The sequence below is a fragment of the Pararge aegeria genome, chromosome 22, assembly GCF_905163445.1.
Source record: "Pararge aegeria chromosome 22, ilParAegt1.1, whole genome shotgun sequence".
In the NCBI taxonomy this organism is placed as follows: Eukaryota; Metazoa; Arthropoda; class Insecta; order Lepidoptera; family Nymphalidae; genus Pararge; species Pararge aegeria.
Window position 1 is genome coordinate 947,446 of NC_053201.1, and position 16,596 is coordinate 964,041.

The following is a 16,596-nucleotide window of genomic DNA, read 5'->3' on the forward strand; positions in this document are numbered from 1 at the left end:
ACATAACTAAATATACTACGACAATACACACATCGCCATCTAGCCCCAAAGTAGGCGTAGCTTGCGTTATGGGAACTAAGATGACTGATGAGTATTTTTGATGTGAAACATCTATAGGCGGAGGGTAAACCTGATTTTTGGTTGCTGTATGATTGAATTTTCGTATTTCGTAAGTAACAATAAAAATGAATATCAATTTTGTAATAAAACAGTCATTTTTACACGACTTACGTTTAAGGAGTGGTTATCCATTTGGTTGTATTTTTTTTATTTGTGGAACAAATTTGTAATACTTTATCTTTTCATTATGAAATATCTGCAATAACTTACAGAAAACAATTTCGATGTTTCCCATCTGCCAGGCGTCCAATGACGGCTCACACGTTTTTTATGAATAATATACATAACTACTTATAATATACATATAAACACCCAGCCACTGAAAAACATTCATGCTCATCACACAAACGTTTTCCAGTAGTGAGAATCGAACCCACGGCCTTAGACTCAGAAAGCAGGGTCGCTGCAAACTCAATTGGCCGTCCAAAATAATAATGTCGTTTGTCCTGAATTGCTGTCAATTAGACACTTCCCACAAACTAACTCAGGTGCGTTGCGTTCATAAAACACAGAGCTGAGGAAACAGGGATTGGGGAACTCAAGAAAATGTCATTTTTGTACGCCTCCTGCGAGCCGGACCTATACTTTATGGATCAAGAAATAAAACAATGATAATGTTTAACTAACACATTTTAATATTTCCTTATTTTTAATATCAACATCCATAGAAAACATTTATTTTAGTATACATCTAAAAATTACTATATTAATACGCTGATTTATTAATATTTCTATTCTGATTTAGGTACATTTACCCTTTTGGCACAATTTATATTCTGTTGAAGTAAATCTTTTTCGTGCATTCAAACGTCCGCTCAAACACAACACAAATACAGCTCAAAATACGCAAATTTTTACGAAGTTATTAGTATTTAAGCGGTATAAAATTATGTTTATGTAGACGTGACGTCTTAATTTTGAATTCTGCGTTACACCTGTCATGGCGAATCGCTAGATTTTGCAGTTTTTTTTTCGATCTATCTATCGTTAATCTTTACAGAAAACAACAAAAACAAAGTAGTAAAGCAGTCGCAAATAAATCGCTAATGAAGACACGCATTTTAAGAAATTACAACCAGAAAATGAAAAGTTCACTACTAAGTTCACTAAGTGGGCGATATCCATTCGCTTTCAGGTTTGTCGAGGGACACAAAGAGTTTATAATCTGTGCAAGTCCCAAAACGAATGCGTCAGGCATTTTCTCCGTACTACTCCGTTTCTCCGTAATTCTAATTTGTAATTATTTGGTATATGTAATATTAATATCCAAGTCACATGGGCAGCGTTCGGGATGTTTGGGAAACTTCGTGACATCTTTTCGTCCAAAATCCATCAGTACCTAAAGACCAAAGTCTTCGAACAGTGCGTGTTGCCGGGGATCACTTACGGATCTGAGACTTGGTCGCTAACTATGCTCATAAGAAGGCTCAGAGTCACTCAGCGGGCGATGGAAAGAGCTATGTTAGGAGTATATCTACGTGATCAAATCAGAAATGAGGAGATCCGTAGATGAACTAGAGTTACCGACATAGCTCAACGAGTCGCGAACCTGAAGTGGCAAAGGGCGGGGCACATAGCTCGCAGAATCGATGGACATTGGGATTCCAAGGTGTTAGAGTGGCAACTCCGCACCGGTAAGCGCAGCGTTGGTCGCCCCCCAACCAGGTGGACAGACGACAAACTAGTCGCGGGGAGCCGCGGGCTTATTCTGTTATATAATAGTGTAGATGGGTGATAGTTACCAAATAAAGAATTCATATTAAAAAAAAGTCAATGAAGTTTGACAATATCGAATATACGGGCGAGAGCTGCCAAAATTATAATTCCTAAAATGGCAAAATTATGATTCCTAAAATGACTAGTAATAGCAGAACCTTTTCTTCTTCTTTTGATTTATGGCTTTACAGAGCTTTTTGTGTCAGAGCTCGTGTGCGGAACTACTACCGCCAAACCTACCGCCGTGGTTTCCAGTGTAAATACAGGCACATCTACGACTCAAATTAATGGACTCTCGCGACATATTGCAGGACGGTCATATTGGTCCTGCAAATGCCCTGTGAAGTGTGGATCTGATTAAAGGCGATGGTTTTCCGCTTACAATCAGACGGTTGGTCTTTCAATTACGAATTTTTTTTTTTTAAATGTTCCGATTTCATAAATTTATATGAAGTAGAAGGATTGCGGTTGCAGTTCTAGCTGCGCCATCTTGGTGAGCAGGCGGTACAGGCGCCGGTGCTCGCGAGCGGCCGCGGCCGAGCAGCAGCCCGCCGCGCCAGAGCCCGGCGCGGCGGCGGTCACCACCTCCGGCTTCATCTCGCGACACGCCTCCAGGCGCTGCGCCACGTGCTGGGGCATCTGGAAGGACCCGGGTCAAGGTGAAGAAATGCTGTCAAAGGAACCATGTATACAACGTGTAAATAAAAACCGAAATAATACTTCAAAAGGCTTTAGGTGTAGGCAAATTATTTATTTTCTCTGTGAAACCGAAACGCTAATAGTTTTTGACAGCCCTAAAATCACATGCAAAAGTATAATTATGTGACTCCAGTCACTTTATTAGGTACGTGTGGCGTAGCGTGGCACTATGCACGTGTCGGTCTTTTTTCTTCGATAGGGTTGTCATAAGTAAACACTTAGAATGTTTTGAATTACTTTGGATAAATGTTGGAAATCAAAAGAAGCACATATAGCTTCTTTTGATTTCCACTTCGTTCAGCAAAACTGGGTAGAGAATAATCGGATATCAAAACATTATTCAGACTTACATTGAAGAGTGGCGAATGCAGAATAGGCGTCCAGAGAGGCAGCAGCTTGTTCAGAACCGTGGAGTTACATTCAAGCAGCGACTCCAGCAGACTCAGGAAATGCAAGTTCACTGTTTCGGCCAACTGCAATGAACATTTCTTTTTCATTATCACTTTATTGGACTTATGGAGCGAGCACTGGATATTCGAACACCCCCTCCCCTCCATCCGCAGGCAAATTCTGCCAGAAGTACATAGTTTAAACTATATTATAGCAACGTTGTCACTACAGTACAAAAGGCTCGAAAGTGCAACAAACTACGTTTCTTCATTCCAAGTTCAGAACGACAGCCACATTCACCAATATTTTCCAAGGCCAGCAGAACAACCATAATAACCTATTCGTTCGTAGGTCTGCGCGGCAACCGCAGTCACTAATATGTTTCAAGGCTAGCAGAACAACCACGATCAGTAATGTTTCAAGGTCATCACAGGAACCACACTCACTAATTTGTTCCAAGGCCAGCAGGACAACCATAATCACTCATACGTTCCATGGCTAGAAAGACATAGACTTATCGAAACGTTTCAAGGTCAGCGTAGTAACAACGCTCACCAACTGTTCCAAACCAGCAGGCCGACCACAATCGGCAATGGAGTACCAGCCCGACAGCATTACTCACGCAGCGCCACACGTACAGCGTCCTGCACTGCACAGCTGCACAGTACCGCGAGCACTCACCAGCTTGTTGGCGTGCGTGAGCTGCGTGAGCGTGGGCACCAGCTTGCACCAGAAGTGCAGCAGCAGCGCGTGCGCGCCGTGCTGCGGCTCGGCGGCGGGCGCGCAGCAGCCGCCGCAGCGCCACACGTACAGCGTCCTGCACTGCACAGCTGCACAGTACCGCGAGCACTCACCAGCTTGTTGGCGTGCGTGAGCTGCGTGAGCGTGGGCACCAGCTTGCACCAGAAGTGCAGCAGCAGCGCGTGCGCGCCGTGCTGCGGCTCGGCGGCGGGCGCGCAGCAGCCGCCGCAGCGCCACACGTACAGCGTCCTGCACTGCACAGCTGCACAGTACCGCGAGCACTCACCAGCTTGTTGGCGTGCGTGAGCTGCGTGAGCGTGGGCACCAGCTTGCACCAGAAGTGCAGCAGCAGCGCGTGCGCGCCGTGCTGCGGCTCGGCGGCGGGCGCGCAGCAGCCGCCGCAGCGCCACACGTACAGCGTCCTGCACTGCACAGCTGCACAGTACCGCGAGCACTCACCAGCTTGTTGGCGTGCGTGAGCTGCGTGAGCGTGGGCACCAGCTTGCACCAGAAGTGCAGCAGCAGCGCGTGCGCGCCGTGCTGCGGCTCGGCGGCGGGCGCGCAGCAGCCGCCGCAGCGCCACACGTACAGCGTCCTGCACTGCACAGCTGCACAGTACCGCGAGCACTCACCAGCTTGTTGGCGTGCGTGAGCTGCGTGAGCGTGGGCACCAGCTTGCACCAGAAGTGCAGCAGCAGCGCGTGCGCGCCGTGCTGCGGCTCGGCGGCGGGCGCGCAGCAGCCGCCGCAGCGCCACACGTACAGCGTCCTGCACTGCACAGCTGCACAGTACCGCGAGCACTCACCAGCTTGTTGGCGTGCGTGAGCTGCGTGAGCGTGGGCACCAGCTTGCACCAGAAGTGCAGCAGCAGCGCGTGCGCGCCGTGCTGCGGCTCGGCGGCGGGCGCGCAGCAGCCGCCGCAGCGCCACACGTACAGCGTCCTGCACTGCACAGCTGCACAGTACCGCGAGCACTCACCAGCTTGTTGGCGTGCGTGAGCTGCGTGAGCGTGGGCACCAGCTTGCACCAGAAGTGCAGCAGCAGCGCGTGCGCGCCGTGCTGCGGCTCGGCGGCGGGCGCGCAGCAGCCGCCGCAGCGCCACACGTACAGCGTCCTGCACTGCACAGCTGCACAGTACCGCGAGCACTCACCAGCTTGTTGGCGTGCGTGAGCTGCGTGAGCGTGGGCACCAGCTTGCACCAGAAGTGCAGCAGCAGCGCGTGCGCGCCGTGCTGCGGCTCGGCGGCGGGCGCGCAGCAGCCGCCGCAGCGCCACACGTACAGCGTCCACAGCTGGCACAGCAGGAAGGCGCCGCACAGCGCGCTCATGCGCTGCGGCCCGCCCGCCGCGCCCTTGCCCTGCGCGTCCTGGGCTTGCTCCACGTACGACGACATTATCGTCTGCAACCAACCAGCCATTTGGGACCCCTCCTCGAGCAGGAATTACGTCATCATCACTTCAACCTATTGAGGTCCAGGGCTGGACATAGATCTTTCGTAGGGAGTTCCAAAATCCACGGTCTTGGGCCGCTCGTTTCCAGCGGCTCCCGGCGACTCGTTTGATGTCGTCTGTCCACCTCGTTGGGGGCCGATCCACGCTGCGTCTACCTGTGCCATTCCAGCACACTCGAACCCTAACGTCCATCGGTTCTCCGAGCTATGTGCCCGGCCCATTCCCACTTCTGCTCTCAAGACTCAGCAGGAATTACAAAGCCTACTATTATTGTGGACTATCTGCGATTTCAAGATATCTACTGGATGTTTAATGTGAAACAATAATACGGCAGGACTATATAAGCATCCATATTCATATTATATTAGTCCACCAATCTGCACTGAACCAGCGTGTTGGACTACTTTCCACTACGAGGAGACCAGTGCCCTGCCCTGCATATTTACAGTTTATATGTTAGGTAGCAGATAAGAATTTTGTAATAATGCTAACGACTACCTCTAATGATAGAAGTAATTTACATTCTTTGGAAAGCTTGATAGCGAAAAGGATGTTTGGTATGACCACATTCCTCTACTACACGTGTACGAACATTCGTACACGTGTAGCAGGTACTGGTGCGCATTAAAAACACACACATAATAAGATATATAAATCCAAGATACTACAAAAACAGAGGTGCATCCAAAAAAATAAAAGAATGTACCCGATAATCAAGCTATTTTAACCTGGATATGATCCGTGAGATGGCAGGTAGCATCTAATGGCACTGGCAGCTGCAAAGGATGCGTGCGAGCGTTGCTGAGAGCGCCCAGCACCACCCACGACACCAGACGCACGCGGCCCACACATTCGGCCACGTCGCGTGACCTTGGACCAAGATATGATCATTATGTTATCCACGTACCGCCAGAACGCGTTAAACCTTTGATGAGACACCATCATGAGCCTTAATAATATCTGCCAGCGAAAGTCAAATCACTAAATTGACTTTTAGAGACACAAACCTGGATTCCTTTATATAAACAAAGCATTGGGTACCTTTTTAGGACAACCGAAAATCCTGCAGGATTTACACAACATTAACAACATTACACAACATAATGGACCCAAATATTGTATAAAGCATGATATTCAAACGTTACACGTAGGCTAATAATTTATTCAATAAATCTTTTAGGCCCTTTTATGGACCCATTAATCTTCTACTCACCCAGGTAAGGTAGTAGTAAGCCAAGGCATCATATGCCTGGTCGGACCGCGGTCCTGCTTGCCGCGGCTTTGTTCCAAAGCCAATTCCATCGCCACGTACTGCGCTATGCCTCCCTTCACTATCGCACCCAGGGTATCTTCATTGAGGCATATGAGGTTTCGGTTCACTATTGACTTTGACACTGAACCCTGTAAAAACAAGATTTTTTTAAAACGCATTTTAATCAATCGATCAAGTAAATGACTTGATCGATTGATTGATGGCAGAAAAATGGGTTACATAAGATCTTATTTTATGTATAATAAAGGTATCAAATATCACCATAAATGTAAACTTATATGAAAAATAGGTTTTGCATGATCTATGTGTAGACACTGTCCAAAATTAGAAAATAAAGTCACAAGGCCCGTAGTTTAGGAATCAGCCTCAGTCCGGAGAGTTTTTCCACCAAACTAAAGTAAAGTAAGCCAACCTATTCAACTACGGCCGGAATTCTTTCGGGAGTAGTAGTAGAATAAGAGTATGTTATGTAAACCAAATTTACTGATACACGCAAGCTATTTCTGTGTTCACATAGTTTTGGATTTCTATAAAATCTTATCTGATACCTTAATTTTGTTAAGCAGATTCGGATCGTGCAGAAGGTCAATCATATCTGCGAGATGCGGCCTCATGCAATCCACCGGGCCGCTGCCCAGGTCCCTCGCTTCAGGCCCTCCGCCTGACAACAGCTCCCCGGTGTTGAGTTGCGGAGGCAGCAACAAGGTGCAACCGTGACCTGAGAACCGAGCCATATTGCTACTTAGAAGTTCCATAATCACAAGCATCGTTTTGCACAAGCAAAAATTATTAAATCTAGCTCCTCTAAAATTCGAGTCTGTCCGTTGGTTGAAAAACAACCTTAATACTTGGAATATAAACTTCATAATTGCTCGATATAGAAACATGAAAGTAATTCAGAAGATAATTCTAAACAGGTTCCAGATCCTTTGTTTGCAATTTCCGAGTAAGCCTAAGTAAAGGAAGGTTCTAGGCCTCCAAAGCGATATAAAAAGCAGACACCACTGGGTCAGTCTGCTCTGAGAGCAAAATTAATAGCGAAGCGATTCTTTAGCGAACCGAGTGTTATAAGACTATTCCGGACTACGATTGACCTGCGATTGGAAGCTTTCTGAAACAATTTTGATTAAAGTTTTACAAGAGTCAACAGGTCTTTTTTGTTTTTAAATCATCGAACGCTTGCACGTAATGATACCATCAATAGTTTGTATGCGGCCAAAAGCAGTACGCATTTTTTTAAACGAAGTTATATTTTGTACCTTCTTGATTATGATAAATTAAAGATTCATTTTGTTAAATTATTCATAATAAATGAGAACGACTAAGACACAGGGAGGTATCTTTTGCATCGTTCGAGTCCATACAGGACTGAAGTGTATCCAAAATGCGCTCTTTTTATATTAAAATACCCACTGGCACAATATCTTGAACATTGGCTGTGAATCAAATATAAAATTTTCTTCAAAACTATTTATTAATTAAATAATAATAATTAGCGCATTTGTTAAAATCATAAAACATCAGGCAAATATGAATTTATAGTTATCAGAAGTTTAATTATTTGTATGTTGGCTCGGTACGCAGCCTGCATGCGCCTCACTGCCTGGCGCGCAGAAGCCCACATTTTTGTCTCGGCTACATGTTGCGCTCGGTCACGGCTCGCGCGCGAGTGCAGCCTACCGCACTTGGTGCAAAATGTGCAGTGCGCTCACCCTGCAGCACGAACTGCAGCAGCGCGCACAGCGTGCGGTCGGGCGGCGCGCTCTTGGCCCGCAGCGCCAGCAGCAGCTCGTACACCAGCACGCGGCACAGCAGCAGCTTGTCGCGGTCGCGCGCGAAGGCCCGCACGCAGCCCGCGCCCAGCTCGCTCAGCGCGCACAGCCGCACGCCGCAGTTCTGCACCGCGAAGCTCACGATCTTCGACATCGGCTCCAGCAGGCTCTGCGGGCACCGACACGTTCCTGAGCGTCGCATACAGGAGCCACAAATCTAACAGACCTGATGACCGATGGCTAACCTGATGGTAACTGGAAACCATCGCTTATAAACAGAGCAACACTTCGCAAGGCACGCGAGGAACACATAAACTTGGGGTGTTAAGCCTTGAACGGGAGCTTTGGTGTAGTGCTCGACCGTACTAATAGGAAGATCTTCCTCCGAGCTGGTGTTTGTGCTCGGGGACCGAAGACCGACCATTACTCCTCGGAAGTTATATATGGTCATTATATGTGAACAAACACAAGCAAATGTTATTCATGATATTTATAGCGCCATCTAGTTTAGTAAAGTGGAGACCGCCCTTCAGACCGAAACGCAGCACTGCTGCTTGGCGTCGGAAATAATCTAACGGTAGTAGTTCCTCGGACGCGCTCTAACTCTACTACTAAACCGACTGAGGAATGTTCAAGTATTTCTGGCTAAGCTCCAGGCGGAGCGAGGAATCGCAAAGCAAGCAAGACCTTGTGGTGCGTGGCGGCGGGCACGCGCAGCGCGGCGGCACACACCCGCAGCAGCGGCAGCGCGTCGTCCATTTGCGGCAGCTGCAGCGCCACTGCACGCAGCAACGTGTCCAGCGCGGCCAGCAGCGCGCTGCACGCACTCACCGGGCCCAGCGCCTCGGGGGCCAGGCACTCCAGGTACATCGCCATGTTTCCCGCTATCACGCCCATTTGCTGTATGTTAAAAATATATTTATTAATTTATTTATTTATTTAAGGGACAATCAACAGATTACAACAAAAACTCTTAAAAACAAAACAAAAAATGAAAAAACATATAAATGTAATATTGTAAACCCACTTAAAGACTGCCACAACTTGCAAATAAAAACTATATTGTCAGTTAGAAGGAGAAAAAACTATTAAGAGAGACATGAGAGTACTTATAAGCTATAAAATCCATCAGGCTGTGACATAAGCTTGACGAATATATGTCACAGATAAGCGGTGATACCCTAACGATTAGGAATTTGTTGGATGGATGACACACACCTCTCTCACTTTTCTAAGTTATGTGCGTTTTAAGCAATTAAATATACCTTCCTTTAACCGCGAAAGAAAACTAAGTATATTACAATGCGTTTACAGGATTATCCTCCTATCCTCCTTAGTTAGAATAGTTAGAATGAGTGACCTGCGCCAAAAACTGTAATCGGAAAGCGAAGATCTAGGACTATTAGCCAAAGCAAAACAAAGAAAAGGTAGTTTTCATCATTCATAATTAGAACGGCCAGAAGATTTACACTAATTAAAAAAGAACAACACAACAAAACGGATGAAAAAAAAAACTTGGCAATTAACCAATATTTAAAAGAAAAAGAAATTAAAAGAATTATTGATCTACATTTACACCGACTTCTCACAAAACTCCAGACACTCACGCATGATTTTTATCCATTCATTCCAAACAAATCAAGATCAGGTTTAGCCTCTACGACAGCATTGATCGCAGACAATGTGCACTGTTTTAACGAGCGAGCACGCGCTGAAATCTTAGAAGATTAGCTAAAGCTGATAATGATATGCCAAGATTAACTAGCATTTCACAGCACCGAAGCTATTCGTGATGCTTTGGTTATGTCAGATACTTGGTAACCAAACAGTGGTAACAACGACGATGCAGATTTCTAACACTGTGGATCTGACCTGAGAAATCTGCATCGTTAAACCTGCAATGTAAGGAAATACGTAATCTACTACAACGCTACAAAAATAGCCAGATGGCATTCGCTGGTTAACTGGAAGAGAACGCTATGCATCGATAAGACTGTCAAATTTGACCTTCCATAGAGACAACTTTACTTGATCTAATGCTGGTAGTTCTCAAATATTTATTTGTGGTCATTAATTGTATTTTATTAATTAATTTTACTAAAAAATTTTACATCAATAGGCAAGGTCTTCTTAGAGTTCAGATGTTCTATGAGCAACTGCAAGGGTCCGCACGGGTACAGCTCGTTGAAGTCCACGAAAGCCTGCGCCACGCTCTTGAAGAACATTTGACGCTGTTTTTCTGAAAAGAATGCTTTATATCAGTTACAAAATATTATAACAAATATTTAATATTTTAATTCCGGGCCAGCTCGGCCGGCTAGAGTGATCCAGCCGGAAGACGCTTCTATGGTCCCAACAAATGATTCCGGCCAACTATATAAGGAGACAGGCTCAGCAACAGAAGAAGGTCAATTCTTTCTTCGACATTCAAAAAAAGCTTTAAAACAGACAGTTCCAGGAAGGTGGCTGGCAGAATGTAGACAGTTCCAGGAAGCTGGCTGGCAGAAAGTAGACAGTTCCAGGAAACTGGCTGGCGGAAAACAGGCAGTTCCAGGTAGCGGGTCTAAATGCATACAATTTTGGCCACTGACCCGGCGTGCGCTGCAGGAACAGCTGCAGGAACACGTTGTGCGGCGCCAGCTGGTGCAGCACGCAGCGCAGGAACTGGTGCGCCACCAGCACGGCGCTGCCCGGCAGCCGCGTGCTGCTCTCCGCCTGCCACGAGTAGCCGCCCAGCTGCACCACCCTGCGGCGGCGGCGCGCAAGCGACCGGTTATTAGTCGCAAAGACAGAGCTCGTCCGGCAAGTCATGCTTAAGCCTGCCGCTAAGCAGCATAGTTGCAATGCTGATTTCCGAGGAGTCTGAGATTCTTGCCGGCTTCTTCTCGGAAGAATCTGACTTCCGAAGAAAGAGCTTATATAGTGCCTACTTGAAACAAATGAATTTGGGTTTTATTCTGATTTTTTTTTGAGGTTACCGGTGCAATTACAGGCACATGAGGCATAACACCAACGCCTCAGGTTGATGGACAGAGGGCGACATGTCGCAGGATATTCTCCTTACATGCCCTGAGAATAGTTGCTCTGTTTATAAGAGATGGTTTCCACATACCATTACGAGGGCCATCTACTTGATTCGTTAATTATTACTATAAAAAAACCAACTTACTACACTACTATCTCGGTTGGTCAAGTGGGTATCATATTCCACTCCAGATCACAGGGTCTTGAGATCACAAGGTCAATCTTCTACAATTTTGTGTAGAAGCGCACATCAATTAGTGATATCTGCATATAAAGCTTGGGTGTGAATTATTGTTCTAACCATTGTTGGTTGGTTTCTAATAATTTGAAATAAAAATGTGAGATGGTGATAGCAAAAAAAACACCCGGCTGAGCTTGTTGTGGGCTTCTTCTTCTAGGATAAGCTTGGAACCCTCGTAGCTTTAGTATTAAGTCTACGAATATGGTTATCGCCATCATCTCACTACCGTGTAATACTCATTTACGCATCAAGAGTGCCACCTGTGGGCTCTAATTGAATAAAGATTTTTTTGACTTTTGACTATCTCCTGCGAAAGACGCAGAAGACCTTTGGAGTTTAGTATACGCTTTTATAACATAACGATTTTCGTTAAAACACAAGAAGAATTTGGATGGAGGTGGACGCGTCCGCCATATGCGAAGTTTCCCCCCCTTTCCGTCAGTCAATTTCTCCTGACATTTTATATTTTAACTTTTATGAAACATATGCACACCTGGCACTGGCTAATCTGTGCAAAGCTAGAAGAAAAAAAAATAAGTATCGGAATGGTGCGCACCGGGTGACGCTGTGCAGCAAGGCCGGCAGCAACGCGGCGGCGGCGGCGGGCTCGCGGCGCACGAACGTGGCCAGCACGATGACGCACAGCCCCAGCTCCTCGTCGCTGTACTGCTCCGCCGCGCCGCCGCACTCCCCGCCTGCCGCACCCGCTTCGGTTATTTATTTAACCCACTACAAGCTAGCCCTTGATTGCAATCCCACCAGCACGGCTACCATGGGAAGGAGACAATTATCTCTCCGGGTAAAGGATAAAAATGTATCTTCTCCCACAACTTTACCAACCCTCAGAGCACTGGCGCATGAGTGGAAATAATGGTTACAGTAAATTTATAAAGTGGGTAAATAATTAAACTTTTGATATAAATTCATATTTTATTAAATAGTTAATAAATAGTTTTCAAGAAACAATTAAAATTATATTTGATCAACAACCAATGTTCATGATGTTGAGTTGGTGGGTATTTTGATATAAATACGATTGCATTATCGATGCACCTCAGTCCTACATGGACTCGAACGATGCAAAGATGCCTCCCGGTGTCTTTGTCGTTTATCATAATATTAAAATAATATGTGTAATAATAAAATGGCGTAAACTTCTCCTATTCCCTGGTCCCGTGCTTCATCAGGAGGACAGGTTGGTTATATCCCTTGTCAGGGGATATAATATTTATTTCCTGCTTGTGCTAGCCCTGCTGGTGGCAAGTGATGATGCAGTCTAAAGATTGTAGCGGGCTAACCTGTTGGGAAGTATGGTAGTCATCCCCTAGTCGGTTTCTACGCGACACGGAACACGTAATCGCTTAGCGGCACGTCTATGTCGGTAGGGTGGTAACTAGCTACGGCCAAAGCCTCCCACTAGATTGGACCAGAGAAAATTCAGAAACTATAAATCCTTGCCGGAACCTCCTACTTGAATTCACAGCGCTCACCGATGCATCAAAGAGGTCGTCATAACATTTACCATCATTATCAGAATATAGGTTGCAATTAATTTGATTCATAATCCTCACTAATATTATAAATGCAAAATTGATTTTGTTTTTGAACTTCCTTTACGCCCCGACTAAGCAACATTGAACTTCAGTTAAAAGACTAAAACTAACATAGAATACTTTTGTCCCAGAGAAACTAGGGACTATTGACTATAAATAAAAATGGTGATCTGCGTCATCAATAGATTAAAATAGTCCCACTGCTGGCTGGCCTAAATGCCTCTAGGGTTTGCCCAAAATCACCATGCTAGGAGACGGTGCTGATCATTGTAGATAGTAGCAGCAGCACAGAGGACGCTGCCCGACCGCATTACTATTCCCTTTCACCCCACGCCGAGCTGACAGCTCGACAGATAGTCTTACATCGATACCGCAGCGTGGCGTCGGGCCGCAGCGGCGCGGGCTGCGCGTGCGCCGCCCGGCGCGCCGCGCGCCGCGTGCCGCCCCACCACGCCTGCCCGCCGTCTGCCGCACACACACACACGCGGGTTATTTATGCAACTGTTACGTAATAAGAGTACGTAGTAATACTAAATACGTATATCATTCTTTTTCCATGCGAAGCAGATATTTACATCCACCGAAAAGTAGCTAGGTGCATAGTTGAAATACGAGTATTTTCATAATATACTCGTATTTCACCTTTTATATTGATTGTTTTTTCTGGCCATTCATAAAAACTGTATGTACCTACTTCCTTATTGATTTTATAAATGCGAAATTGTATTTGTTTGTTTGCCTGTCTGCTAGTTGGTCCTTATTTAAAGCCCTAACTAACTAAGCAACCAATAAACTTGATTTTTGACATAGTTGAAGGGGCGGTGAGTAACATAGGCTTATTTTTATCCCAGAAAAACACTGGATTTGTAAAAAAACATAATCAGCGCGGAAACAGCTACTAGTTGCATAAATAACCATTTAACTTTGAGTAAAAGCACTGCCCAGCTTAAGTTTACATCATATTAAATCGGACCCATATACAATACCTGTAGATAGGGGTCGCGCCGGCCTTTGCGTTGGTGCGTTCTGTGGCGGGGGCGGCGGCTGCGGGGGCTGCGACGGTTGCGGGGCGGCGGGGGGCGGCGAGCCCAGCTGTGCCGCCTGGCGAGCGAGGCGACGAGGGGAACTGGCATATTCAGGGGCACAACAACGATTGAAAAAGGTCCTATGATGTCTAAAACTAAACCTTAATTCTCTGTATACAACACTGAACGTTAAAAAAAGATTAAGAACAGAACAGTATATTAATATTTAGAAAAACATATAGGATAAGAAACATGGTATGATTATAACAGACTGGTTGACAAACCTGCACCAATGGTTTATTAAAAACCCCTGGCCTATTTTCATGAAACATGAGTCTAAAGTTTGCCGGCAAAATCGCATTTAGAAGCTTTTTAATAATTCATCATCATCATATCAACTCATTACCGACCCACTACAGGGCATGGATCTCCTCCCACAATAAGAGGGGGTTTAGGCCAAAGTCCACGACGCTGGCCCAGTGCGGACTGGTGTACTAATTTGTATCAATAAATTCATCAAAGTAAACAATTTAATACATTCTTTCATACATGCACACAAACTAGCGCCTATTAATACCTTTCTCATTGCAAAAAGGGATTTTTTTAAACCGGAATCGTAGGTTAAACGTGATAAAACCAGGAAAAGTATAAAAATTGAATGTATACCGGAAGCTCTCCGACGAGGGTCGATCGGCGAGCCGATGAGGCCTGGTGGGCGCCTGCTCCGCCTCGCTCGAGTCCGTGCGCTCTGCGGAGTCGTCTGAAAACACGTCTTAGCAGATGTTCACAACATGTGGATTCTGGCGACCCCATTCGCGGACACTCCGAATATTGAATAACTAATAAAGTCGGATTTATAATTCAAAACTGAATTCTAGAAAGAATATTCCATTTAAAAATAAATGTTGAAAGCGACGGAAAGTAACATATTTACCAGGTATATTGAGAGCCTCACGAACTCGGTCAACCAGCGCGTTGAACACTGGATACTGCTCTTTATTGGGCTTCGGACCGATAGGCAACAATCTAGAAATCAAAGTTACATCAAAGAAAGCAATATGAGCGCATTTTAAAAAACCCAAGTAATTTATACACACATCTATTATTCATAGTAATGTGATTTATATAACTGAGATTTCAGGACAGGAGAACAATACAAAAAAAAAAAACAAGTGCAACCAACTATAGCATCACAAACCTCGAACTAACTCATATGGAAACAAAAATATTTTATTTAAAGAAGCGAAGATTTAAATTAGTTTAATTTAATTCTTCTGCTGTTTGATATTAAAGAAACCAAATCTATGGTTATTTGCAAATAAAAAAAAGGATTCCATTTAACAAGTAATATGGCACTATGAATTCAAATTCAAATTCAAATTCATTTATTTCAAGTAGGCCTACTTTATAAGCACTTTTGAAACGTCAAGTATGCATGTTTGTGTGACTCTACCACCGGTTCGGAAAGCAGATTCTACCGAGAAGAGCCGGCAAGAAACTCAGTAGTTGCTCTTTTCCAACATCAACATTTACAATCATTTTGCTATCTTGCGGGAGATGAGAGCGAGGCTGGCTGCTTCCATTCTACCTTGTCATTGAGGAATTCATCAAATGTATAGTAACCTCGCTGTACTAGATGCGTTTTTACACATTTTTTAAATGTATGCATTGGTAGGTCAAGAATTTCCTTAGGAATCATGTTGTAAAAGCGTATACTCAACCCAAGAAAGGAGTTCTGCACCTTTCGCAGACGATATGCAGATATCACCAATTTATGACCGTTTCTGGTAAGTCGATTGTTAATTTCAGCTTTTGATTTATAAAGAGTAATATTTTGCCTCACAAAGACTATATTACTATAAATGTATTGCGAAGCTACTGTAAGAATACCTATTTGTTTAAATTTTTCACGAAGCGATTCGCGTGATCCAAGTTTATATATTGATCGTACGGCTCTTTTCTGTAGTATAAATATACTTTCAATATCTGCAGCTTTTCCCCACAGCAAGATCCCATAGGACATAATACTGTGAAAGTATGCGAAATAAACAAGCCTAGCTGTTTCAACATCGGTAAGCTGTCTAATTTTCCTGATTGCATATGCAGCTGAGCTGAGTTTACTCGCTAGGCTTTCTATATGGGTACCCCACTGTAGCTTACAATCTAAGGTCACTCCTAGAAAAACAGTGGAGTTTTCTATTTCAAGTGTTTCTCCATTTATTATGATGTTTTTATCAATTTTTTTTACGTTAGGCAAAACAAATTCCAAACACTTAGTTTTTTTTGCATTTAAAAGTAAGTTATTAACAGTAAACCAGTCTGACACATGTGACAAAGCACGGTTTACATCGTCAAAATTATCTTTGTTTCTATCAGTCTTAAAAATGAGAGATGTATCATCTGCGAACAGTACAATCTCACAAGTGCCCCTGACATGGTGTGGCAGATCATTTATATACACCAGAAACAATAAGGGACCCAAAATTGAGCCTTGTGGGACACCCATTAAGGCAGATGATCCCTTAGACTTTATGTCTTTTACGCATACCCTTTGAACTCTATCACTTAGATAAGAGGCAATTAAATTGAG

The 16,596-nt window shown here is 44.7% G+C and overlaps 1 protein-coding gene across 5 annotated transcripts in view; it reads right to left on the reverse strand.

Annotated features, from left to right (window-relative positions):
* Nucleotides 1-1,649: 1,649 nt before the first annotated feature.
* LOC120633619 (protein unc-79 homolog) overlaps nucleotides 1,650-16,596 on the reverse strand; it is a 66,908-nt gene continuing 51,961 nt past the window's right edge. For 4 of the 5 annotated variants that reach the window (XM_039903872.1, XM_039903871.1, XM_039903873.1 and 1 more), the window contains 15 exons: nucleotides 14,941-15,032; nucleotides 14,673-14,778; nucleotides 13,968-14,107; nucleotides 13,345-13,446; nucleotides 11,985-12,123; nucleotides 10,755-10,909; nucleotides 10,275-10,402; nucleotides 8,851-9,063; nucleotides 8,104-8,332; nucleotides 6,940-7,109; nucleotides 6,332-6,519; nucleotides 5,847-5,988; nucleotides 4,818-5,066; nucleotides 2,886-3,008; nucleotides 1,650-2,475 (listed from right to left, as the gene is read on the reverse strand). In XM_039903872.1, the coding sequence (XP_039759806.1) occupies nucleotides 2,281-2,475; nucleotides 2,886-3,008; nucleotides 4,818-5,066; nucleotides 5,847-5,988; nucleotides 6,332-6,519; nucleotides 6,940-7,109; nucleotides 8,104-8,332; nucleotides 8,851-9,063; nucleotides 10,275-10,402; nucleotides 10,755-10,909; nucleotides 11,985-12,123; nucleotides 13,345-13,446; nucleotides 13,968-14,107; nucleotides 14,673-14,778; nucleotides 14,941-15,032 (2,371 nt within the window). In that variant the 3' untranslated portion in view covers nucleotides 1,650-2,280. The remainder of the gene's footprint in view (nucleotides 2,476-2,885; nucleotides 3,009-4,817; nucleotides 5,067-5,846; nucleotides 5,989-6,331; nucleotides 6,520-6,939; nucleotides 7,110-8,103; nucleotides 8,333-8,850; nucleotides 9,064-10,274; nucleotides 10,403-10,754; nucleotides 10,910-11,984; nucleotides 12,124-13,344; nucleotides 13,447-13,967; nucleotides 14,108-14,672; nucleotides 14,779-14,940; nucleotides 15,033-16,596) is intronic. The other variant, XM_039903870.1, reaches the window with a different exon arrangement.